Below are 27,412 nucleotides of genomic sequence, written 5' to 3' on the forward strand. Positions count from 1 at the left end.
TGTAGAGTCTCTAAACGGAGCAGGGAAAGAAACACATTTCTATCTGAAAACCAGAGAGCATCTGACAGCGCTGCCCAGCCGAAAGCCACCCGTCCTGGCCGAGGTGACCCAGGCGAGGCTGCAGGAGAGGAGCGGAGGAGGCAGGGCTGGGCTGCCCAGGCCTGCCCGGGGCTCCCCCCGCGGGGCCACTGCCCCCGCACCGGCCACAGCCTCTCCGCCTGGGCCGCCAGCCTCGCAAGCCTTCACAGGGCGAGCCTCAGGCTCCATTTTGCGGGCAGCCCGGGTGCCCCTAAGGCTCCGGGGAGGACGAGGCCTCTTCACAGCGCGGAGGGGACGCATCCGCCCCGGCTCTCCACAGCCCTCGAGCAGCGAGTCCCCGTGAGGGGAAGCCGTCGCAGGGAGCGGGCCCGGCTCCTCCTGCCCCCGCAGAAGGGCTCTCACGACCCCAGGATCTACGGGGCGGCTATCCCCGGGCCGAAGGCAGAGGGCGGCGCTGCGTGCACCGGGGCGGCTCCCGGAGAGGTGGCCGCCCCAGAGCGCCCGGCAGCCCGCGGGGCGGCCCCACTTCCCCACAGGCGGAGGGCTGGCGAGCTCCCGCCGTGCAGGGGTGCCGCACAGCCGCCCCGCGCCTCCTGCTCGCAGCGCCTCTGGGAGCTGGCGGCCCCGCCGCCCGCCCGCCAAGGTAAGCCGGCAGGGAGGGATTAGCCGGACCCCCAAGGGCTCCCAGCGCCAGCCCTCGACCCCGACGGGGCGGGAGGGCGGAGGTGCGGCCGCCGGGCGAAGCGTGAGGCGCCCGGCTGTGGCGTGGCGGCGGGCGCGGAGTGTCCTACTCGCTGTGGTGAGAAATCATGCCGGCAAATACCGGTGCGCGGGGTGGAGACTTGCGGCAAGCCCCGCTCTGGGCACGGCTTGTGGTGCCCCTGGAGGGCGGCAGCCCGGGGTGGGCAGCGCGGGCGCCCGCAGAGGGGAGCCCGCCAGCCCCCGCCGTGCCGCCTCGCCGCCCGGGAAGCCTGTGGCGAGAGCCACCTCTCACACACAGGCCTCCCCCCTCGCACAGGGAGCCTTCCGACGGCAAACGTGGCCTCGGTGGGCTGAAATGGGATAATGGGATTTAGTGCTGCGGTGCTGGGTCCCGGTGTCGGTTGTTCTCTTCGGTAGGGTTAACCCGAGTCAGACCTTCACTGTGCCCAGACCCTGCGGGGGCGAGCAGGAGATTGATCATTTGCAAGGCAGGATTGCAAAAGCTTCCCTGCAGCCTCGTGAGGCAGGTGGGATCCCGCGGGACGCACGGTGGCTGCGCTGGGAAAGTGAAGGCAGGCGGGAGAAACTACAGACCAAGCGGCCTGGCACGAGTGGCCAAAGAATACACCATGTGAATGTGCTAATCTGTCAATCTTAAACTAAGCATGTAAGAAAGTGGTGTGGTTATGGCAAAACAGCCAGTACAGACTTCCAAGGAATGCAATTTACATCTCTCTGCTGGTGGTGTATTTGGCCACATGGTTTAGGGAAGAAACAGATGCGTGTCCTGACTTTGAGAAGGCCCATACTGCACAATACCCTCATCTGAATACCATGGAAAAGTAACATAAATACAGTCTCCACACGCTTGGGGTGGTTTTTTAATCCCTTGTGCACCAGAAGAGAAGTTACTAAATCCATTCATTGTCACACTGGGGAGATGTATCCAGTAGGGTCTTTTAGGCAGTGTATCGTCAGCCTGTCTTAACTGTCATTAAAAATTTGGATGCAGGAGTACAACCTACAAACAAAATATGCAGGGTGCCACCAAACTGGGACAGACAGCTTGACTTTTTGAGGTCACTTCCTGCCCCAGATTACTCTGATTCTGTGATTAGCTCCAGCTTGACTCTACCCCTCAAAACTTATGTTTGCAGGATTTTGGCCGTCATTTTTCCTCTTTGGTTCTAGTTCCTCTTTGTGAATTACATGACATGCATGTTTTGTCATCTGTTCTTGACTTGCTTCTAAAAAATACTCATTTCACATATGACTCTATTGATGTCACTGTTAATTAATTACCCTGCTGCTGCACAACAGTGGTGTAAATGTAGTGTTTCCAGGGCTCGATTTAGTACATCTGTTTCATTAGAGGCAAATAGGTAAGCCCCAGTGCTTCAGAGGGCTATACTAAATGACCTGCTCCACCTGTGTAGGCTCCTACTCATTTGTCTTCACTAACTTTACGAAGTTTTTTTTCTAGAAACTTTGTAAAGAATGTGAATTTAGGTTAAAACTTTATGTTTAAAACAGAATGTTTAACTTTTTGCTGAACCTGTTCAGTTATGTTTTCCCCTATGAGCTTTCTAAGGAGACTATTACATTTAATTGTACTTCATGCTTTGTGCAAGCATTGCTTAAAAATGGAGATAATTTGGTTTGAAATATGGATTACAAATGTCTTTGGGAGGTTTAATCAATGGAGCATTACAGATAGCTGAATGATCCTTGTTTTATATTCTCAGAGAATTCTGATCCATGTGGGAGCATATATAACTGGAAAAACGTACTGTCTCTGAAAGGGTACTTTTAATCATTCCCTATGTCTTCTCTTTCTTCTTAAATACCTCCTGTGGGTACTACAGACTTTTCTGGTGTTTGGAAGCAAATATGACTGAAGACTCAAAGTAATTATTGAGTAAATTGTGTTTTAATTGTTCATGCTGGAATTTGATGTGCAGTATCTTCAAGCAGGGTATGATGCCTTTGAAGTGCTGGTTTATTTTGTTATCAAATGTATTTATTCCAGCTAAGTTTGATTTTTACAGGTCAAAAGTCTGATTCTTACTATACTTGAGCAGTGTCTACTAGATCACACACTATAACTCATGCACCTGTGGATCAGGCTGTAAACTTGATTTTTTAAAAATTTATAAAGCTTTAGAGACTGACACATTTGGGAGGGTAACAATTTGCACAAAGGAGGCAACAGTATGAACAGAGGGGCCTGCTGGATGTTGTAACAGCTTAACTCAGTACTGCAGACCGAGATTTCTTAGGTAGTAAGGAATTTACCCAACCCGCTAATACTTTGCTTTTGCTGTGTTTCACCTTTCCTTAGAAGAAATGTCTTACAGCAATGAGAGGAACAAGAGGCAGAAGGCTTTCCTTCTCTTGCTTTACAGTATGTGGTGAAGGGAGAGGTAGCACTTGGGTAACCTGTGCATGGAGGGATCAACTATTGCATCTCTTTGGTCCTGCAAAATGTCTGAGAAAACTACCAGTCTAGAGTACTGCTGGAGCTGAGAGGAGGGGTTGCCTTGTTCAAGAGAGGACTTGTTTGCAGATTCATGAACATCTGTCCTTTGAGAAGAAGATCTGGGAATATGGATTTTCTGGAAAGAGTGTTTATATTTCAGAGGTTTATGTTTCAGCTTTACAGGAATGTAGCTGAATTTGGTTTTCCTGCATATCATTCAGATATCAGGAATTTCCTGCTCTCTCTGCAAACTACACGTGTTTTTCTTTCCCACAGACTTTTTTTTCAACTTTCATTTCAGTATGTCTTGACTTGTTTTGTTGTAGGCCTATCTGACCTGTTGTGATGATGACTTCATGTGGTCAGGTGTTGATCTGGGGTGAAAGTGAAAATAAGACCTCTTATTTGCCTGCAGCAATATAGAAGCTTTAGCTTGTTTCTTTTGGAAGGTCTCTAGTGACAATGGTAACTTGCATCCATGCAGACCTTCCAAAGTGCTTCTTGGACTTTATAGGCAGCATCCTCCTCACCCAACTTTAGACATTAGCATTTTAGTTAGTCACTTGAGGTTCTGAGTCACCTTTATAGTCAATGGGGAGAGAGAGAGACTGCTAAAACTTCGTTCAGCTGCCCAGTTTTAGACAGCTACCATGAATCATGCTCTATAAAATTGCCTTTCTTTCCCTTCATTGACTAAAAAGAGCATGGGATGACCAGGTCTGATGCAGATATCATAGAAACTCCACCATATGTCTTTTCATGATTAGGAGTGATTCATGATACAGTAAAATTGCTCTTGGAAAAGCAGGCATTTTAGGCAGCTTTCCTTATCATCCAGCCTATTGGTTCATGGCTACCGTAGATATTGACAGTATAGCTGTCAGTGTAGAAGATAATATGTTGCACTGTGAAAGAAAGAAGCGAGGGTGCCATGTTCTTCTTAAGTTTCTGTAGGAGACTTTTGAGTTCATGAGCTTACATGGACATGTGTTGCTCACCACCCCCAATATTAATTTATAGCATTGCTCCTGTGCTGTGAATGAAAAGGAAACACAAATTACTTTGATCTGACTTTAATGTGGGAATTCACAAACTAGTTTGGTAATGACTCTTTAAAAAGTTTAAATCTGTCATTAGTTTCAAAGCCTTTTTTCTAATAAAGTGACCTTTTAGATCTGTGGCTAGCTAATTGCTCTCATAATTTTTGCTATCAGAAGCTACGTCAGTCTGCACACAGTGCTGTTTCTTCTTGTTGAGCATTGATCCAGCATGCCATGAGTTTAGGCTCAAATAAATTAGGGCTACAGTTATTAGGAGTATTAGGAGTATTTTGGGGAGTAGATGCATTATGAATCCTAGAAGAAAAAGCAGGTTCAGTATGTATGAACCAAATTTTTCTATGATACTCTGTTTAGAAATGCATACAGAGACATTTCTGATAGAAGTTTTGCACTGGATACATCTCCTCAGTCCATTTCCATTTTTACTTTCACTCTGTATTTGCTTGTAATCTAAAGCAGTGGATGTAAAAGTGTGACATATAACACTAACGTTAAAGGATGAAACTCCCTGTGTGTCTGCTATCAGTGATGGGCAGACCCTACATGGCTGATATCACTAACAACGGAAAGTTCTCAGTTGTCCTTAGGCAATCCAACTGATATAATAAAAATTTTGGTGAAAATCTTGTCATTGTAGCTACACCTCTCAGGAAGAGTGGGGGTGTATGGGGAGCAAATCTGCTTCTAGCAGCATTGCTAGTCCATCAAGCATAGAGAGAACAGCTAGGAGCCAAAATCATAGAGGCACTCACTGGATGCTTTTGCTGATAAAAATTGCAAATGACCTTCTGAGTCCCCAGTTTTAGGCAAAATAATGTGTCTGCCTAGAAGGCAGCTCACCAAGAGAGCGGGCAAGCTCTTAATTGTCACTTACCTGCTGGCATCAAGTCCATATAGGCAGCAAATGAAAACTTTCTCCTTAGTGGCCTTAGTTGATCTGTTTTGGTACTCTCACTGCATCTTCAGGTAGCCCAGACTGCAGACGTGATTACTTTTCTTCTGCTTCAGAGCAAGATTTTGATGGACTTTTTAAGATTTTCTAGTACTTTCTAACAGTACTAGAAGCTCCCATTCTCTCACTTGCTAGGGGAAGCGCAGAAATAAGAAGGATGTATCAGCCCAAAAAGCGTTTTTGAAAGTTGATGTGTTTCTTGTCTCTGATTGCAAATTTTAAAAAATAATCATTTAAATAACAGTCAAGTCTACATTACTGTTCTCTGTGCTTTTTGATGAAATCTTATGTTTGAAAGATCTGCTGTGCATGTGGCTTGGAGGGCCTAAGTTGCTGAGATAACCCTGAGCAAGTGAGAGTACATGCTAAAAGGATGAACACACATAACATTCCCAAATACTTGTTGTGGTTACAGCTTAGTTTTGTACTTTGATGACCACATCTTCATGACTGAGGGGAAGCTGGCAGACCTAAATGTATGAGAGAAAAAATACAAATGAGCCAGTCCTAGGAAGGGATTCAGCATAAACTTAACTGCGGTTTTGTCCCATGGGGGCCATGTTCTTCCATGAAATTCAGCAAAGGCTTTCATATCTGTCACTAGATTGACCTCCTTTGTCTCCCCTATGTCATGATGGAGTTGCTATCTCTGACCAGATGAGTTTTTCCATCCCTCCTCCATTTGGTAAGGAAAAAAGAGAGGGAGGCAGTGGCATTTCCTTTTAATGGAAAACCTTACAGAAATGGAAGAATTACACTGGAAATGTCACAAGGTTCTTCTTCTCTTGCTGCGTTTTCTTCCCATAACTGTTTCCTTTGTGCAGTTCAGGGCTTGCTGGGCCGTGGCAAAGCAGCCGCAGCCATACCACCAATATCACATCCCATCTGTGATGACTCCAGGCTTCCACTTTCCTTACAGATCTTCATCTGAAACCCACTGCTTATAGCTGTCTGTGATCAGTATAGACTGAAAGAAACAGCTTTTCTAGGTGGAAAGTTAATCATGGGCCTTGAAATTGTACCTGACTCTTCAGTCAGTAGTAAAGCTGAGAAAGAAGTTTAGAAAAAAATCTTCATTTAATTTTTCTACGACTCACTATGGTACTGAGCACTGTACTTTGGTGAAATACCTATAAATTCATATTAAAGCATTACTTGCTTCATTTGATTTTAATACACAAACTGTGTGTGAAACAAACAGATGGGTTCAACAAAATTTTTACAGATTTGTTTTCACCCTTTTGCTTCACTCTTATCTGTTAGAGCATTTTATGTTATGTCTTTTCCTCTTTCAGTCTTCCTTTCCCATACCATGTGTGCCTTCAGTTAAACATTTCTGGCAGTAATAAGAACATGTGATTGTAAAGATAAGATGGTGACTTAGAGCTTTTGCCAGTGACCTAGGACCAAGGGCCTAGGCATAAGTTATTTGTATGGGTAGACTGTTCTGTTATGGATACCTTATAGCATATCTTGTACTTACCTCTAATGGCTCATTGTGGGAGGGAGTGTATGTTGGAAAAGATGAGCCATTGATTGTTCAACGTAGCAGCTCCTGCACTTAAATTTTGTACTGTAACTTTTCATTCCTTTTTTCCTCTTCCTAAGTTTGTGCTATTATTTTCATTATTCCACACTTAACATCTCTTGATTCTATAGGGAATTGGGGAGGGGAAGGATTTTCCTCCATTGTAGATCGCTGTATGCCTTCCTCTCTCATCTGTGGGCGTCCTTGTCTACCATTTTCTGCTCATCAGACAATCTATTCATGTGGGATCAGCCTACCTTATGGACTGGGAAGCTAAATACCAAAATCTTCGTTTAGTAGAGAGCCACAAGACACACTTCCCATAGCTCAGTGACCTGAGGATAAGGGAATACTGGGAATAGTTCAAAAGTAGCAAATGGGAATTAAATGCTTATAGCCCATCTGCTCCATTGCACGGTGGAGTTAGGCTGAGCATTTTGCTGGATCCAAAAATTATTAATAATTGCACTATTCTCATTTGCTGGCAATTTTTTTAAGTACAAGATAGTCTCTTGTTGTCATGTAACTTCCGTAGAGCAATCTTGGGTAACTGGAAAAAACAGGAAGGAAAACATTACACCAACATCAGCAAACTACAGATTATGGGAAGGAATGTGGAAACAGAACAAATTTGTGCTACTCAGACTTACGTTACTCTTTCACTGTTATGTTTTCCCATTAAGGCAGGGAATGGGAGGAACCTAGAACTGAGATTCATATTTTCTGGTAACTTGTATGTCTGCAGTTGTTTATACCTGAATAGAGCTGAATTAGACATGTTATCAACACAAGACGGATGAGCCTAGATCAGCTGGTGTTTCATGAGCTGAATCCAGCTCAGGGGACACACTTCCATCCAGCTTTTTCTGCCTTTCCCGGGAGAAGATAAGTTGGGGGAATGGAAATCTTGTTCCTGTGTGCCAGTAATCTGGCACAGAATAGGGAATTGTTTCTTCTGCCAATCTGTGTGAAGATGTAGGACTGGAAATACATGTTCTCCTACCATTTCATTCTACACAGAGAGTTTGTGCTGGCTGTATGGCTCATGGGGAGAAAGTCCCCAAACTGGACCATTCTGCAGTAAATAATTCTGTGACAAAGGAAAAAGAAGATGACTGAGTCTGTAGCCATACAATATTTCTGTAATGTTCTTAGACTCACAGGCCAGACTGAAGAACATTATCTGCTGGGAGGATACTATATAAAAATGAACAGAAGTGGCACTGCTTTCAAGCTCCATAAAAGCAGTCCCCCTTGCGAGCTGACAGGAGGCTAGAAAGTGAAGTTCTGGTACATAGAAATTGCTCCCCAGCTTTCTCCTTGAGTTTATGCTTTACACTGGGGTTTCTTTTTCCCCTTGCATAAGGTGCTTCTAACTCACAGTCCCCACCTGCTCGAGTACATTTGGGATACATTTTCTGGAGCCCAGGATCCAGACTCTGTGTCTGTGCCTGAGAGTGATTCTGGAGAGGAGCTTGGTGAATGAGCTCTCTTGCACCCAGCCTGCATGTGATATCCCTCTACGCTCCTTTTCCGTAGCCATAGCATACACTGCCTGTCACCGGTTAAATGTTCTTCCTGTCCTCTCATCTTAGCACAAGAGCCCTTTGCTAACCCCCCTCCTCTGGCCTTGAGTAACTTCCTCCTGATACACTGTGGATAAGCTTTTAGGAAGTCCCTTGTTCCTCTCAGCCTTTCTTAACCAAGCCTCTGGCACCATTCAGTAATCTTGCCATCCTGCCTCACCCTAAGAACAGGACCCACAGCTGCTTCTCCCAAACACCACTCTCAGCAAGTGGGATAAAGAAGAGAGTATGTGTTTGGAGTAGCGCATGGGGGAGAGGGGAAGGCTGGAGAGCACAGAGGTGATGGATGCTGAGGCAGTGTCATCTGAAGGACAGCCTCAGACTCAGCGTCCCGTGGTGCTTTACAAACATACTAAAACTCTTTCTCTCTTGAAACATGAGGTTCATCGTCCTTGTCTGAAACTCTCTGAAATACTAACGCTTCTAGCTATAACTGCTTGTAGAGAAAACCAACTCCTCGGCTTGCTAACGCACCAGTTTTGATGATGAATTTCACAATTACACTGTGCACGTTTCCCTGGAACAGTTGTGCAAACTTTCAGTTTCATTTACTATCCCATTGATTTTGTCTTATAAGCCAGGATGAAATGATGCCTCAGTAACTTTCCTTTAGGTTTTGATGCATTTTTTTATCACGGTACTTTCACATCTGTTTCCTGTGACAATCAGTTACCCTCTTTCCAGCTTTGCTCTTTATGGTGGGGCTTCTGTCACTTTCATCTCTCTTCCCTAATTCCCTTCTTTTTTTCTCTCTTTGATATGGGGTGATCTACTTTGCATAGTCTGTAGGTAAGGGCGAATCTCTGATTTGAGGGATTTAATCATTGGGCTACTGGTGGGTCTCTCTAAAACATTAAAGATTTCTTCATTCCACTCCAGAAAGCATTTAAGCATTAAGCCTTAGCAGGAAGTTACAATGCTCGTAGTGGTCATCTGGGTAGTCAAACAGCTGGTGTTCGTTTTGGTGGACTTGGTACTCCAAGCTTACACTGTATTGCAGGAACTAGGAGGTGGGGGCATGCTTTTGGTCTTTCTGTGTGACTTGCAAAAATATACTTCATGTATTTTTATCCTTGCTATTTGCATATGTAACAGTTTAAGAATAACAACAATGCTTTGAATTTAATGAATGTGTCCGTAGCTGTTCACTAGATCACTAAGTGGAATGTTTCCTAATACTGTTCATAGCATGCATCTGCTGTGTGTCTTTGTTCTACTGATACCATGCCGTTCCTCATTCTTTTTTTGTTTGTAGCCCTTAGGTTGACTAAACTGCATCAACTCAACTGAGACTGAGTTGCGGAGATGGTAATCTCATCTGCGATACCGTTGGTGTTTCCTGTTCGGTATTGCACAAAGGCTTTGAGCTTGTTTTCAGATTGCAAGTGCTGAAGCCTTGTTACCATGTGACTTAGACCACTCTTCCTGTTGAAAGGGACTGGCTTTCAGTAATTCTCAGAGCTATCAGATACTAACAGTTCAAACTCTGCTTAGTATAGTACCATGCCAGGTTTTTTTGAGGTACACCATATGATCACCCTGTTGGCTTTCATGCTATTTTTTAATAGTTTCTTTTTTAAGCAGGGTGAATTTTGTGCCATTGTTTTACTACTCGTTCTGTTAGCTTCCTGCCAAGTGATAACGATTCTATCAAACAATTCCATTTCCTATGTATCGTTCTTAGACATAGTGCTGTTGTCTTACGTAAGTGTGCAAATCACAAAACTTTCTTCATTCTTAAAAAAATAGTTGTTTTATTATTCTCTCTAATATCTTAACAAATCAAAATGTATGCAACCATACAGAAATAATATCCTGATTTTAATTACAGAGTTCATATTATAGACCAGGAAAGACAGTTCGTGCTCCATCTGTCAGTGCATGACACTAAATAACATAGGTGAAGTTCTACTTAATCCAGGTAAGATTGTGCACCTTGAGACTGAGTGCAAGAAATGCTTCTCCATTCTTGCATCTGAGCAAGAAGTTTCGCAGTCAGTGTTTTTCTTTGGTGTCCTTGAATACTGTACCATCCCCATGGGAAAACAGTGTTGTTCACTGTCAGCAAAGTATTTTGCTCATGCAAGTGCAACAAGGTGGACCAGGGAGTGTTTCCCATCCATCTCTGTGGGCTAGCTTTCTTTCTGTGCATCTGCCAAATTTCTCTGGTGTTAGAACTGAGATACCTTAATTCCAACTTTCTAGCCCATAGCTCAAAAAATGTAGAAATTTACATCTCAATCTCAAAATAAGGGTATATATGTAGTAGATAATTAGGGGAGGGAAGAAGTTTCTTGTGGGTCTGTTGCCAAGTTTAGAAATACAGTGTACAGGAGTATTGTATTGTCATCCAGGGCAGCAGGGCTGGTTCTTGTGAAAAGGAAATGGTTGGAGGCTCCCTCACAGGGGCACGCGAATGGATGCAAGTAGGTCTTTGGAAATGGCAACAGAGCGTGTAAGGGAGAAAAGAGAGACACTACAAAAGACGGACACTAACAGGTAAGGAGAAGTAGGAACAAATACGCAGAAACCATATTTTTTCATTGGGTGAGCTGAAATACAAAGATGCTAGAAGTACAGAGAGTACAATAAAATACAAGAGTGTTGTTATTCACGTCTCTTAATTTAGATTTAAATTATTTTTATCAGCAAAGAGACTGCTAAATCTGAAATTGGGAAGGTAAAAAAATAGGTCAAGCAGGTCTAGGGGGACTTCTGGTAAATGGTGAGGTGAATAAATGTATTGATGAGTCAAAATACAATGCGTCAATATTTATGTATTATATAAACCTGTGAGAGTTTCATATGCATAAACTAAATAGTGAGACTTCGCGGTTAGAATAGCAAGCTGAAGAGAAAATGCCCCAACCGCTTAGATATACAGTATGAGAAATGTGGGAATATTTATAAAAAGAAAAAAAAGAAGAGTTTTTCATGAAAGCTCAATGAAGATTTGAGAATGTGAAATTTGGGGGAAATAAAAGACAAGGAATACCTTTGCCTGTGTGCTTGGTGTTACTTCAAAAAGTGGTCTAAAACACATCAATTTGAAAATCAATCACTTTAAAAATAGCTTAAGTTTCACATGTATGCCTTCCCATGAACCCCTCCTTAGCATGTTTATTCTTGACAACCGCAATTTCCTCTTTTTATTTTAATTCTGATTTTTTCTCTGCTTAAAATCTTTGCATAACATGGGAAACTTATTGTAAAAGTACTGTATTATTTTTTTCTCTTCAGTTTATTGTAGTTGATAGTGATTTTAAGAGTTACTAGTATTAGTACTATATACAGAAAAACCTGACAGAAAAGTTGCTGTTTTAGTGGATATAGAAGAGGACTGAGTATGAAACTCAATAGTCTTCTTGGGACTTTGGTAAATCTTTTCCCCTTTTTTGTTAATAATAGCTCATACACCTGCAGGTTTCACTTTGAATTTCTGGTTTGAATAAGTTCAAGGCTATTTATAAAAGTCAAAAGAATTTGCTGGTCCAAAATGCAGTAACACCTTCCTTGAATGGGATAGTTCCCAAATCTGCATATTGTTTTATCTGTTCCTACTGTGGCGATCAAATAAAAGAAATGGAAATTATTGTGGAGAGGAGTCAAAGAGGAGGAGAGTGGATGGACATCTTTTGCAGTTCCATGTTTTGGGGGCTCGTTTTACTATCTTTTGCTTTTCTAGCTCTTGACAAAATCCCTGATGAATTTGGAGAGTTTAAGAGATCAGTTTAAGAGATCATTCAGTGTGTTTTAACATAAAAATATTTTCAGGGTATTTGGTGATTACGATATTAATTTTGTCTTCCTAAACCAATCAATAAAAATTCAAGAGAAAAAAAAAAGATACCAGTAGGGGCAATGGCTTGGTGACAGCATGGCTTTATTAGTCTGGTGATGATGATGGATGTCTGTTCATTGAAAAGTGACACTTGAAAGGGACACTGACGTTTTTCCTTCTCAAAGTATATGTTCAGGCCTTCTCCCTTCCTCCATGTGCTTAAGGTAAAAAAACCTGCTAGTATTAAATGTCATTTATTTGAATTGATAAGGAAAAGTCATCAGTGACTAACTCAGCTCCAATTTACAGTGGAAATTCTTACAGAATTCTTTGCACATTGCTTTTTCATAGGATTACATTATTTTCCTTATGAAACAAATGTCTGAAGATTCAGAAAATCATATAATTGCAAAGAAAGAAGCTCTAAATTTACTAGAACCTGTAAAAATCCTGTAATTTGGTGAAAGTGTTGTATAATCCCATATTCAGTTCTCTTGCCTTTTTTTTTTTTTTGTTAACTACTACTGAAGAGGGTTCTTAGGGGTTTTTTTTCCCGTTTTAGACAGTTCTTACTCTTCCTCTTGATAAGGTCCCCTGATTGTAACGCAAGAATAATTTTTTTGCCATTTTTATATTTCTATTCTGGAAAAATATAGCAAAGCAGGATTTCAATTTGTCAAAGGAACCAGTATGAAGACTTCTTCCTGAAAGCAGATATAGCCAGTGCTTAAAAAAACCACAAAAACACACAAATGGCTAGAGCTGATAAGATTCCCCCAGCAGATATTTTGTTCTCCTAAATCAGAAAACAGGAAAACATAAAATTATTCAGTATTATTTAAGCACTGATGAGATACTTGTCAGTATGAACTGCAGCTCCATTTTTTGTCACATAACAAATCTGACTTCACTCTGCCTGATCAAATAAGTGCCATTTTATCTATCCTTTTTATGAAAATTGATTCTCCAAGTGCCAGGTGTGTAGGAAGCTACACAGCTGTTGATTCAAATAAATGAATTAAGATTCAGTAATCATTTACCCAACCAGTATACTGCTGAATCTAGAGAAACGGAATTTTATATAGAAAGCTTTATATGATAACTATGATACATACAGAGAGAGTGAGCCATCCGATGTGGGTTTGTCAGCTGGAAATGAAGCAGATAAGATGACTTTAGCTCTCCATTCTCTCAGTCATGTGTGACGTCTGTTCCCTGTTACATGGGCGTAGCTGTGCCGTCTCCACTGTCGGGCTAGGGTTACCCTTAGCCCTGCCAACCACATCCTATTAAAATGTCTTTAACAGCATCCAGTTTCCAAATCTTTAAGTCTTTGATTTCTGGGATCTGAGAGAACTATGGAAGTTCAAAGTCCAGTTCCCGGTTGCCTGTGCCTTGTTTAGTTACACCAGCTAAAAAGTCTAAAGCAGGTAGAATATGCCCCAAGCCTGTCTGATGAAAGCTGTACAGGCCTACTCCTAATGAGTTCTGGTGTCGGGGATAACATAGGTGGTAAGAGGACAAGGGGAAATTAGGCTGGTCTTGCTTACGTAGATGCCAGAAAGACCAAGTCCAAAGGAGGCAGAGCAGCTCAGATTGCTCCACTATTAACTATCATATTAAAGACATGCTACCAAAAAATTTTCAAAAAACAGATATTGACTTTAGTGGTTCAGTAGCCTTTATCATTTAACTACAGAATAGTTACGTGACTCAAGATGGTCTATTAAAGGAAGAGCATTAAGATTGAAGAACAGGATACTTGCTGGTCATTATAGTCATTAGTTCTGTCCTCAGTTGATTGCTTTCTTGTATCAGGTTGGTCCTCATCCTGTAAGGTGCTGTGGTGGGTTGACCTTGGCTGGCCACCAGGTGCCCACCAAGCCACTCTATCACTCCCCATCCTCAGCAGAACAGGGAGAGAAAATACGATGGAAGAGCTCATGGGTCGAGATAAGGACAGGGAGATCACTCACCTATTACCGTCGTGGGCAAAACAGACTCAACATAGGGAAATTAATTTAATTTATTGCCAATTAATAAGACAGTAGGATAATGAGAAATAAGAACAAAAATAAAAACATCTTTACCCCACCCCTCCCTTCTTCCCAGGCTCAGCTTCACTCCCAACTCTTCTACCTCTTCCCCCTCACGCGGGACGGGGAATGGGGATTGCGGTCAGTTCATAACGTTTTGTCTCTGCCACTTCTTCCTCCTCACGCTGTTTCCTTGCTCCAGCGTGGGGGCCCTCCCGTGGGAGACAGTCCTTCACAAACTTCTCCAACATGGGACCTTCCCGCAGGCTGCAGTTCTTCAAGAACTGCTCCAGTATGGGTCCTTTCCACAAGGTACAGTCCCTTAGGAACAGACTGCTCCAGTGTGGGTCCCCTAGGGGGTCACAGGTCCTGCCAAAAAACCTGCTCTGTGTGGTCTCCTCTCCACGCACTGCACTTCCTGCCAGGAGCCTGCTCCAGCATGGGCACACCATGGGCTGCAGCTTCCTTCAGGGCTTGTCCACCTGCTCTGGTGTGGGGTCCTTCATGGACTGCAGCGTGGGTATCTGCTCTGGCATGGTCCTCCACTGGCTTCAGGGCAACAATGTGCTTCTCCATGGGCTTTGCCACAGGCTGCAGGGGAATCTCTGCTCCGGCACTGGAGCACCTCCTCCACCTCCTTCTTCACTGACCTTGGTGTCTGCAGGGCTATTCCTCTCACATTTTCTCACTCCTCTCTTACAGCTGCTGTGCAACACTTTTTACCCTTTCTTAAATATGTTGTTGCAGAGGTCCCACCAGTGTCGCTGATGGACTCAGCTTTGGCCAGCACCAAATCCATCTTGGAGCCAGCTGGAACTACTGTCTCTCTCTGACATGGGGGCAGCTCCTGGTGTCTTCCATAGAAGCCACCACTGCAGCCCTGCCCCCCCCATGAAACCTTGCCACATAAACCCAATACAGGTGCACACAAACCCAGTGAACCAATAGGACTACTTATATGTTTAAAGTTTGACCCTAGTTTGAACCCTAGTTTTATGTGATCAGTACCAGAGTTCCCAATCCCTTGCAGGCTTGAGCCTCTTAAGAAAATAATGTTTATAGTTCTTGTCTCTGGCAGTGTTCCCTGTTAGACACCCTTTTACACTACTTCTCTCCCTGCAAAGGAACAAATTTATGAGAAAGAGGAAGAGGATTATTACAGAAGCTGTATCTCCCCAGTATCTCAGCACCACCAATGTGTGGTGCTATCCTCACACCCCCCTCTTGCAACAAGAGCCACCATTTACTGTCACGCAGTATGTACCCATTTTGCTTGTCTCAATGCTCTCCCTCAGATGTCTTGAGGTTAGGTAAGACTGGAGTTCTCTTAGTGCGCTAGTATTTGAAAGAAAATAGGAAGAAATACTGAGGCAAAAATTTGGTCATGTGCCTAGCCATAACCAGGTCCTGCACTAGATAGCACCTAATAAACTCTTGTTTTATTAGTCATCTAAGCCAAAGGAAGCTTTCAAGATGAAGCATTCAGGAATTTCTCAACCTCAGACTTTGTTTCCCTCTCCATCTCTCACTAGTTACATTTCTTTGATGTTTAAGATACAACCATGGTTTCCTATGAAATGTAAATAATACAAGGAGGTTGTTGGAACTCCTCATGAGTGTAGAGCTCAAGTGTGTGTTTAAGCATATACAGGATTGAGATTCTGATCTGTTAGTAGTTATTTCTAAACTATGGATTTTTTGCAAGTCATGAACAGTTGTTTTAAAGTTAATTGGGAATGCAGTATAAAAGAACGTTGCATATCCTCTGTTTTTGACCATTGCTGGCTTTGAAATGATTCCTTGTCTGTGGATTTTTTTCTTTCAGATGGAGCAAACATGTGATGATATAGATGAAATGTTCAGCAATTTACTTGGGGAGATGGACATGCTGACCCAGGTAAATAATTCTTTTTTTCCATCAAGATTAGAAAATTAGCTATTATGTGTTAGAGAAAAGAGACAACTTTTCTACATTTTTCATGTACCTCCACTCTGAATAAATACAGATACATTATTTTGAAAAACCTTCAGCTAAATTTCTCTGCTTGACATTTAAAACAAGTGGCCTGAAAAATAAGGTAATATCAGTGCAGGCTAGATTGTTAAAGAGAGCTAACTGCTTATGAAAGATGCTTTCTCCAAAAAAAACAAATAAGCAGTTTAAATTCCTCTGGACTCGGTCCCAAGAAGTTGAAAGTTTCTGTCAAAACAGGAAGAGTTTGAGTCAGAATTTTCAGGTATGAATACTTTGCATACATGGGTAAATGGGATGTAGCCTGGGTATCAAATGTAAACTTCGGAAATGAAAGCAACATCTTGAATATATGCATAAGAGTAATTTTTAGATATGGCAAAATAGTAAGTTACAGTTAGGGCGACATTCAAGAATTTACAGAGACGTTATTGCCAGTGCAGAATACACTCTTGAGAGGTAACTATAAAACAGCACGAACCTATTTCTAAACCTGTAGTCATGGAATACTTCCTGCAAAACCTGATGAAAGGAGAATTTTTATGTCTAAAAAAACCCCATAAAGTCAATAAATTTGTTGTATTTTAATAAATGCATGCTTAAAAACACTTAAACTGCCATCTTGGATTCTGTGTGAGTTTGATTGCTTACAGCCTCTGTTTTGAGGGGTCTTTCCTCCTGGTGAGTCCCACTGCTTGCCAAGTTAAATACCAATAATTCTGAGCCACAGAACAGGAATTATGCTTAAACTGTGTGAAAGCCAAGATTTCACATGACCTTCTTAGCTGTCAAATCACAATACTTTGCCCCTTGGTAGCCTTTCTGCTTTTTAAGGGCTTTGTATAACCATGCATATTTATTTTATATATATGTATATAAGGAAGGTTTTTTTTAGGGTAATTTCATTTTGTTATTATGCCTTGAAAATTAGCAAAAGACTGCTTTGTGATAAATTTTACCTCCTCAGATTGGACACAGCACTGTTATGAGTGCAGGTGATGGGAAGAGAGTAAGAGAGTGAGCCTTTTCTCTTTCCACTCATCGGTGCAGTACTGGGTGGGATGGGACATATTCCTAAGATGGAGACTGATTCCTCCTCTTCTCTAAAGTGCTGGCATCACCTGTTACCTCAACATTGTATGGGAGAAGGAGACAGGCATGTCTGAAAGCCTGAAGACTTTCAGTTAACAGACTTGCATCTGTTAATTCCTTTAGACTCTTAATTTCCAAAATGAGATTGTAGTTTTTAACCTTTTTCACCAATCTGTTTGTCTATTCCTAAAGTAAGTGTAAATGCTAGAAGCACACAGAGATGCCTTCACATTGCATAACAAGGTTGAAAAATAAATGCAAATTCAGAATCGGGCTTTTCTGCTATTTCTATGTACTCAATTTTAAACTTCTTTTTAGCATTTCGATTGTTTTCTCTTTAATTTCCCTTTGCATGTGCTTTCATTTTTTTCTGCATTTGAGATGTTATGACTTCTTGTTAGATTAGTAACTGAAGTATTTCCTTTATGCTCTTACAGTCTGTTTCATCAATACATTTTGTGCCCTCCCTGTTTCTCTTCCCCCCTCCCCCCCCTCGGGCACTGTAAAACTATCTCATGTGCTTCATTTCTCCCCCTTCCCCTATTTATACCACGTCTATTTTCATGAGAGTGAATATTAACACAGAAAGTGTTTAAAGTTATCACTGCTTTGGTTTCCAGCTCTGTATAACTTCAGAAGAAACCAACATGTCCTGGGTGGAAAATAGGTGAAAAGAGCTGCCAAAAAAAACATTTGCATTAATTTTCATAGAACTGCCTATCAGTTTCAGGCAACTCTAAGAAATACAAATGCCTGTGGTACAAATTGAGTATGAGCACCACTAGACAAACATCTCACAGGGATGTATGAACAAGGGTATAGCTTGTAGGATATAGGAAGTAATCCTTCCATTCTGCGCAGCATTGGTAAGACCTCAACAGGGAAACTGTGTCCAGTGTGAGCACTGCATTTTGAGGAGAAGGATGGTCGACTGGAGAAAATCCAGAGGAGGGCAATGGGAATGATGAGAAGGAAAAGAAACATGACCTATAAGAAAAGATTGCACGAGGTTGTTTAGTCTAGAGAAGAGGAAACTGATAACAATCTTAAAATACATAAAAGGCAGCATCAGAGCAGGAAGAAGTACTTGGGTTCCTCATGTCCACAGAGAATAGGACAACAGGGAGTGGTCTTCAGCTGCAGGAAAGGAAGTTTAGGATAAGCATCACAAGAAAGGTTTGATGACAAGAACAGTGATCTCAATAGTGAAGCAGTGGAACAGATTGCCAGAGGTAATGATAGAATTTATCTAATAGGAAGCTTTTTAAATCATGTTAGGTATACATTTTTCAGGTATGACCCAGGTATAACTGACCTGCCTTAGGACAGGTGCATGGTCTAGACAGACCCTTGAAATTCCTTCCAGTCTTGTCTACAGTGTTTGCTTATTAGAGCTATCACCTTCCTCACTGTGGAAGGGAGAATTTATCTTTTTCTGTCTCCACTGTATGCACTTTTCCTAACTTGTGAAGCACTAGTTCCCTGCCTTCTTCCTAAATAACAAGGCACAAACTAGAAATTCTCTATTTAACTATGCAGATTTGCAGTTTACATTGCAAACAGCAGCATGTTTTGTTGTTTGTTGTGTTTGGGCTTTTTTTGCAAACAACATGAGAAAGCAGCAGCTAGGTTACATTTATATTAGTAAATAAAGCACTCTGGAGCAAACTGCATAGCTCAATTGTGTACACAGCTAAACTCTTTCAACACCCCCCCCCATAAAAACCACCAAAAACTAAAAATATGTCTGGCTTTATCCACTGTCTCTATTAGAAACAGCGCTAGCCTCTGCTATTCCCTACACCAACCGCAGGTGTTACCTGACAAGAGTTACAGTTGGCATGGGTCAACATTGTATTGAGAAGCATGCAAACTATTAAACACTTGGCATGATTGTGAGACAGTGCTTGAACCCTTGTCCTGGCCCTATTTAATTTACCAGGCATAATCCCAGAAACTAGTGTGTGTCATTCTGTTCCTTGAAGAAGAATCGATTTCATTAGACAAATTCAGGTAATTGATTTACAAATGTTAATGTCTGTAATAGTAATTATGTCATCAGGTACCTGTTTTTTTCTTCTACCTTAACAGAGTTTAGGAGTGGAAACTGTACAACCTCCATCCCCCAAAGTGGCCAGCAATGAATTTAGCTTTACAGTTGGTTTTAAAGATTTAAACGGTAAGTAGCTGAATGGACTCTTTCATGCTTTTTATGCTTATTTAAAATACCTCACAGCAACAAATGAGAAGAAAAACTTCAAACACCCTTGATCAAAAAAAACCCACCCAAAACAACAACAAAAAAAGTTTTGCTGGAGGGGGAGGTATATTTGTGCATCTCCATTTAGGAAACTTCAAAGGGGCCAAATTTTTTTTAAAGTGATATTGCTCAGTCTTATATAGGAGTCAGACTTTTTAAAATGTCTGAGTGTAGACAAAAACAAAAACGAGAAGTCCCCCAAATTACTTTCTAAAATGCAACCTTTTTTATGTAAAGATTTAACTTAATAGAAGATGAAGTTCCTCGGTGTGAAGTCAGAGCTGCATAAGCATTTTGTTCAGTGGAAGTATCGGCTTCACCTGCTTCCACTTTACATTGCTTGTTCTCATTCTGGTTTGCACTGTCACTTTTGCGTATACAGCTGCTTGATGAGGCTGTATGATGAACCAAATGAGGGACTTTATCCGAGTTCAAAAAAAAGAATCCTCCCTTTGGTTTTGTTGTTTTTTTTTTTTTCTTTTTACCAGGGGCTGGTTGTTTACATTTGCCTGAGTTGATTTTAACCTGTGTTTTTGTCCCAGAATCAGTTCACTATTAAGCTGCCTAATGCCTCTACCAGCAAAGTGGATAGAGGTGTGTAAATAGAGAGGATCATAAGGCAACTTTCCCACTAAAAAGAAAAGCTAATGAAAATACTCTATTAGCATAACAGGTAAAGCAGAGTAAACTGAGACAGTCTAGTGACATGTTCACACTTAGTCTGATGAACGATCTATTCTTTGTTGGACTATATTAGCATTTTTGAGTATCCAGTTCAGCGCTCTCCATCCCTTTCCAAAATCCCACTTAAAGCTTTCCTAATTTGTGATTTTTTTTTTTTTAACTAGACTTTTCAAAGAGATTTAAACCACTGAATCTTTTGGTTCTTAAAGAACCCTTCTCTTCTAGAAAGCTAAATCATCCTACAGGATGTTATTCCATAGGATATCTTATACCATGGCTAGTTCAGACAACCAAAGAAGAAATTGCATATGAAGTTCCAGTATAGGATTTTATCTTATACTCTGACAGAGTTGAAGACAGAAAGCAAAAGTTATAATATTTCTATCTGGTTGATAAAATGCTTTTGAAAAGAGACTGTCTTGTTTTTTGCTTAAAGGATCCTCAGAACCCTGCATATTACATAAGGTATGTCACAGATGTTGATCACACAATTACTGATGTGCTACAAATGATACCATACATTTTCTTGTGTCTTAGAAATCTCTGATTCTGCTTCATGTTAATTTTAGAGTTGTAGCATTGTATTAATATATGAAGATACTCTTGATCTAGGCCTCAGTTACACAGTTTGTTGTGTGCTATACCAAAACTTTCTAAGTGTTTATGTATGTACTTAAGATAAGTAAATAGCCTAATGGGAGCTAATGGAATTTCTTGCATCCATATCACTAAGCATGTGCCCAGAAACCTCGCTAGTTTAGGGCCAGGTTTCGTAATATCATAAGGGCCTGAGACCGTATCACTGAAAGTGGAGCTTCCTGTCCTGTTTAATTCGTATTCATAGAGTTCCTTGTACTCTGAACTTCAGTATGACTAGATTAATGGCTATTCCTAAAACACATTTGTTTTCTTGAACCCATTTAAAATGTTGTTTCCTTTCCCATAACCCTTATATCTTACAGTACCCATGCCTTCTGCGATTTAATCTCCACTGAACTGGAAACATAGTGTTTGCATTGCACTCACTCTGACACATTTTGTGGTTTTCTTTACAGAATCCCTAAGTGCCCTAGAGGACAAAGACCTGGATGCTTTAATGGCTGATCTTGTAGCAGACATAAATGGTGTTGAACAGAGAACTTTACAAGCCCAGAAGACAACTTCTGGCAACCAGCAAAGTACAATCACTCAGCCTTCAACAGGCTTGGATAGTGACATTTATTCTAAATCAAGTCCCTATGTTACCATTACCGGACAGTTTGGGGATGACTTGCCCCCTCCACCTCCAGACCCTGATTTAGACCTTCCACCACCACCACCACCACCTCCTTCTGAGCCACTCACCCAGGTAAGCCTGGGTGGAACCTTGTTCTAAGCGTTCAATAGTTCTTGTAATTTTGCAAGTGGTATTTGGCATTGGAACAACAGTGGATATCCCAGGTAGAAACATCTTGGGAAGGTTCTGCAATGATGAAATATGCATTAACTGTGGAGTGAGTTTTCTATTATTGTGGGCTCAGCAATTTCTGCCTGTTCCTTGATCTATTGCCCATTCCTTCACCTTTCTAATCATCATTTTGATAGCCCAAGACAGGCATAAATCATTGCAAATGCTTTACTGTAATGGAAAACTTGTCACTGACTTTTTTTTATAAGCACTGATCAGTTAATACCTTCTCATAGAGAACTTGGCTTTGGCATCAATGCAAAGCATGGCCAAAGATCCCACCATTTTGTGAAGATGTCACTGTGTTTGTTCATTGCAGTCTGTGCTATTCGTACTGATGAGACAGTTCTGTGGATGTTTCCCAGATCCATCCCTGGCCTAACTGATTTCTTGCAATAGGAAAAGCTGTTCAGTTGTGTAAAACTCAACATTTGCTAGGAGACTGGGTGCAAGGCTGAGCACAAGAAGCACCTCTCCTAATCCCAACACAGAATCACTCTGCTTTTCTTGGTTTTGTCTTTGAAGGGAAGTAATGAAGACCACCTGCAATATGGGACAAATGCTCTTTGCTTAGGAAGTGCCAAAGGTATAAATAGTAGGTACTATTTATAAAAAATTGGCTTACCTGTACACTAAAATTTTAGACTTATCACAACCTCCTCCATGTTTGTGTTTCTTGCAGAGCTGTTTTAACAACTGAAATCAAACATGGTATTTGTCATAGAAGCATTAGAAGTTCATTTCTTTGACATGAGGTTGTGGAGAGTGAGATAATGTAAGAATTCTGCCCTTTCACAGCCCTATAGGGAGAGTACGTGCATTAGAAGAGTGGTGCAGCCCAAAAAATATGTATCTGAAATCATGAAAGATCTAAAAGTATCTCTTTCAGTGCTCATATGCATAGTAACTATGACAGAGAGAAGATGTTTACATTTAGGGAGTAGAAAGATTTTAAGGAACGTGAAAAGTGCTCTGTCAGCCCATGTAGAACTGTACCGGTCAGTTTTGCTTAAAATCGTGGGCAATTCATTGCAGTTTAAAAGTCCACACAAACTGAATATGACCCTCCTCAACATCACTGCTGTCTCTGTGTTTAGCATCATACAGCAAACATATTTAGCAAAACGAACAGAAAATTTGGTACAAAGAGGACCTTTCTGATTATACAAAAAGTGATTCACTGGATAAAACTTCATTTGGTGCATAGGACCTTTCAGTGCTGTTTGAAGAGTGAAAGTTGTAAACATGTGGGAGGAACTTCGCCATATTTCTGTATCTCAGAGATAATAGTTAACTTCCTGTCTTAAAGGAGTATCAACATTTGCAAAAACAGCAGCTAGACAGCTTCAGAAGCTGAAGTCTTTTATTTAACTAGTATAATTGATATAGCAGAGATGCTATCAAAATAAGTTCTATCCATTGTCCTACAAACATGTCCCCATCTTGATTTAGACTCATGACCTTTAAGGAAGTACCAGGCTTCTAAATAGCCTGGTTTGGAAGCTGAGGAAGTATGGTCTGGAAGGGTAGCTGGAATTGGCTGAGATTGGCCAAACTGCCAGACTCAAGGGGTGGTAATCAATGGTTTGCTGGCTTGTAACAAGTGGGATCAGCACTGGGGCTTGTATTCTTTAACATTTTCATCTGTGACCCCAGTGATGACATAAATAATCATCTGAAGATGCTTTTAATTAAGGGCACTGACAAGTGCAGGGGGACCTTGAGAAATGTGAGGACTGGACCAGCAAAACCCTCGGAAACCCAGCAACGTAAAAGGTCCTGCACCTAGGGTGGAATAACCCCATGCATTTGTACAGTTTGGGAGGCAACAGGCTGAGCAGCAGCCCTGCTGAAAAGGAGATGGCATCCTGGTGGATGCCACATTGAATAAGAACCATTAAATAAGAATCATTGACTAAGAAGATGAGTGCAAGGTCATCTCAGTATGGGAGACTGGTCTGTGTTGGGAAGAGCATGGCCAGCAGACTGAGGAAGCCATTATTCCTTTCCCTTGGCACTGTTGAGGCCACACCTGGAATACTGTGCCATGTTCTGGATGTGGAGATACTGGAAAGTGTCCATCAGGGAGCTACTGGGGTGACCAGGGGCATGGAGTGATCAGGGGCCAGCGAGGACAGGCTGAGGAGCTTGTTTAGTCTGACAGAGGAGGCTGGGGAGTGATCTAATGACAACGTAAAAATACCTGAAGGGTAGCACAAAGCTGGTGGAGCTAAATTCTTCCATTGTAGTGTTAGGTCATATAACAAGGGGCAACAGTTACATGTTGTAGCTTTGTAGTTTCTGACAGGACATTAGGAAAACCTTTTCCATTGCAGGCGGTGGTATAGCACTGGAACCGGTGACCCAGAGAGATCACAGATTCTCTTTCTTTGGAGGTTTTCCAAACTTTGCCAGGCAAAATCATGGCTGACCTGATCTAGTGTTGGTGACAGTCCTGCTTTGGGCAGGGAGCCAGACTACAGCCTTCCAGACCTCTCTTCCAACCAGCGCTTTTATGATGCTGTGATCTAAAGCTCACTGAAATCAACAGTGCTGCACAGTTCTTTCCCTTGAGGTTTGTGCTGAGCTAATTCTTTATTAGCTGGCATCCTACATTACCTGAGGGTCAAACAAGATTTCAGAATGAAAAGAAATCTTTTTTGGCTGGCTAAACACAACTGGAATTCTATGTACGTAGCTGGAAGTCACTTCTATCTCCCTCAATTAAAGTGTTCTTCTGAGATTGTGTGCTGAGTTAAATCTCTAGCAGTGTTTTCTGGCCTCTTTCCAGAACAGGGAGAGGGCAGAGAAGGATGGGAACAGGAGGTAGAGGCGTTTCTAAGGAATCTGTCTGCAGTAGTTGATTTCCTCATTATGACACTGGTTCTGCTTTCTCCCTCAGCCGTTGCCTCATTTTCTGATACAGGTTGTATTCAAATACTGACGGCATACCCATTGTGTGGCTTACTGTCCACAAAATCGCCTGTAGGGCTATTACAGAAGTTGCAGTGTGAATGATGGAGGTAATAACCATTTAAAATTAATATGAAAAGAACTGATTTCAAATTAGTATTTAGTGTCTTGGTTAGTATTTGCTTTGACATGACATTTCTGCTCAGTAGAATGAAAAACAGCTGTAAATGGAATGTATTTTGTTTCATCAAAATCCATGTTCCTGTTAGCCAGAATTCTTGATAAGGGATTCTTGAGCCAGTCAAGGCTGATGTTTTGTTTAACACTTCTGGTTGTCTGTAGTCAAATAAGAACAGTGTTAATTATTCCCAATGCACCTGTGATACTAAGACTCTATTCTCTAACGTTTAAGCATGCCAAAATTAAGAAGTACAGCCTTTCTTTCAGGGAAGCATAGAGCTGTCTCATAAGTTTCCATCAATTCTGACGTGTCTTTTTAAAACTGTCCCTAAGCTAAATAAGGCTTCTATGACATTATCTGGATGACTTTTATGTGCTTCTGTTTGAAGATCCAGAAAATGTGGTGATAATACTGTAGTGGGAAAACAAATCTTCTGGCCTGTCAAAGCATTTCTTTAACAGTGCTAAATTTTTACATCTGATAGCTTATTTACTTTGCATCATTTCCTTTTTCTATATTAAGACGGACAAAGGTTCTGAAAACATGAAGGCTCTCAGGTGAGAGCTCTGTTGCACAGATTTGTACAATGTGTGAACTCTGTTCAACACAGGTCACATGCAGGTGAAGCCTGAGTTATACCTGCCTAAAATTTTCAGCAGAAAGCCTGCTCGCACCACACTCAACCACTTCGGCTAAGATGCTTTTCCTGCTTCCTGCAGAGAGGTGTTTTGAGATGGTAAGGGGAGGGCCATAGTGTGAGAGGCTGGGTGCTCTTCCCTCTGTAGAACAGTCAGCCTTACTGTGAAAGCCACTTTTGTCCAACAGCTTCTGTTCAACTACAGAAGCTACTTTTGGATTCTCAAAGTTAAGCATCTCTGAGCTGTGGCAATGCAAATTTCATAGCTGTGGAGAAAAAAACCCGTCATTTTTTAATTGATTGGCTGGTATTTATAGTGGAGAATTTGACAACAGCAAACATGCTTGAAGCCATCTCTTTCAGGTTGCACACCTCACCTTGTATTTTTGACATCCTAAAGGATGCTAGTATCCAGGGGAAGCAGTGATAAAACAAAAGACGTTTAGCTCAGTGAGAGGGATGTCAGTCAGGAGTACTTTAGTTACGGTTGAACCTGCCTCAAAGCTTGGGATGAATAAGATAACCTTGTTAGCTCTTTTTTTGCTATGATTCTATGATATCTCTGTAAGAAGGAAGTGGTGGCAATGCTTAGTTAGGCCTAGTTTCTTGCAAGTGCATCTCTCATGAGTTACAGCGATCCTGGGTTTCTCTTACTCTGAAGACTACTAAAATTATGACTTTAGGGTAGAAAATGGAGGCTGAAGGTAACATAGAGAAAAATCTTGTGTGGAAGCAGGGCAGGAACTTTCTCCCACAGTCATTGACTGGAAGTTGAGTGTGCCTGTGAGTGGCACAAAATCCTACCCCTTTAAAACAAAGGAAACTGTGAAAGTGAGAGAGAGCAACAGGGACAGTAAAATTAGCAAAGAGGCAAGAAAGCAAAGACAAGACAGTTTTCAATAGGAGGAGCAGGGATTTAAAGTTGGAAAGAAACCAAACCCTCCAGTAGTACTAACAGTCCAAGGCAGCACCAGGAAACACAGTTACTCGGTGTCCAAAATGTACTTTTCCAACTCTGTATGTGACTAGGGGAGACTACTGGAAGATAGATGGCAAAAAAGAAACAGTCACAATCTATACACCAGCCACAGAGGCAATAGTAGGCACTGGCATCTGGTACGTGTACCTAAAACTCTCAGCAGCTGGGGATCGAGTCTTCTTGGATCACAAACCTCACTGATATTAAGAGAGGGGCATGTTATTGATACAGCTGCTTTGTAGAAGAAGAGCCAGGTGATACTGAGATTTTTAGGAATCTTACTGTGGCGTTCAGCAAAAGCTGGAATGAACGTTAGTGCTCTATCTCACTGTGTCTGTGTTAATATGAATAGGTCCATTACTAGAATAAAAAGCCATGATATCATCCAATTTAAGGAAGTGTTCCTCTCAGTAAGTATATGTGCAGTAAGAGCTCATATGTGGCAAGTGAAAGAATTCAAGTAAATTAATGTACTTAATAGAAAGTGTAAAATTATAAGTGGTATAATTGCAAGCCAAGTTTTCACTAATATCCTAAAAACTCTAGTTCTCTTAACACTATTGAGAGGCAAGTTTTCTTCCAAGCGGCTGCATCCACAGTGCTGTTTCGTTCAGGCTAGATCTTCCTTCATTTTCTCTTTTGTATCAGCTGTAACCCCTATGGAAATATAGAAGAGTCCAGTTTTCAGGCATTCCTGTAGCATTTGAGGAACAGATCATGTAAGAGCTGTATGACTGGGCAACAAAAGGAAGTGCTCGACTTCTAAATCTAAGCTTTGGCTGGAGGATATTAGGTCAAGGAAGGCTGGGGATTCCCTGTAACTATGAAGTTTCCCATGACAAGCCTTATGTTCTGGATATAAATAACAAGAAACAACTCTTTTGAAGTAAACATAAATTGCTGGCCTTACTTAACAAGAAGTATACCGAATATCTTGTGTCTTTTCAGGAAGAACGAGAGGCACAGGCTAAAGCTGAAAAGATTAAACTTGCATTGGAGAAACTGAAGGAAGCCAAAGTTAAAAAGGTAAGCCTTAAAATAGTGAAATGCTACCATAAGAGCTACCAGCTAAGTATCTATTAT

The 27,412-nt window shown here is 41.5% G+C and overlaps 1 protein-coding gene across 1 annotated transcript in view; it reads left to right on the forward strand.

Annotated features, from left to right (window-relative positions):
* Positions 1 to 501: 501 nt before the first annotated feature.
* APBB1IP (amyloid beta precursor protein binding family B member 1 interacting protein) overlaps positions 502 to 27,412 on the forward strand; it is a 68,789-nt gene continuing 41,878 nt past the window's right edge. The window contains exons 1-5 of the mRNA XM_075143945.1: positions 502 to 682; positions 15,990 to 16,061; positions 19,320 to 19,407; positions 21,228 to 21,520; positions 27,278 to 27,355. Of these exons, the coding sequence (XP_075000046.1) occupies positions 15,990 to 16,061; positions 19,320 to 19,407; positions 21,228 to 21,520; positions 27,278 to 27,355 (531 nt within the window). The 5' untranslated portion in view covers positions 502 to 682. The remainder of the gene's footprint in view (positions 683 to 15,989; positions 16,062 to 19,319; positions 19,408 to 21,227; positions 21,521 to 27,277; positions 27,356 to 27,412) is intronic.

Source organism: Calonectris borealis, chromosome 2 (genome assembly GCF_964195595.1).
Source record: "Calonectris borealis chromosome 2, bCalBor7.hap1.2, whole genome shotgun sequence".
NCBI lineage: Eukaryota > Metazoa > Chordata > Aves > Procellariiformes > Procellariidae > Calonectris > Calonectris borealis.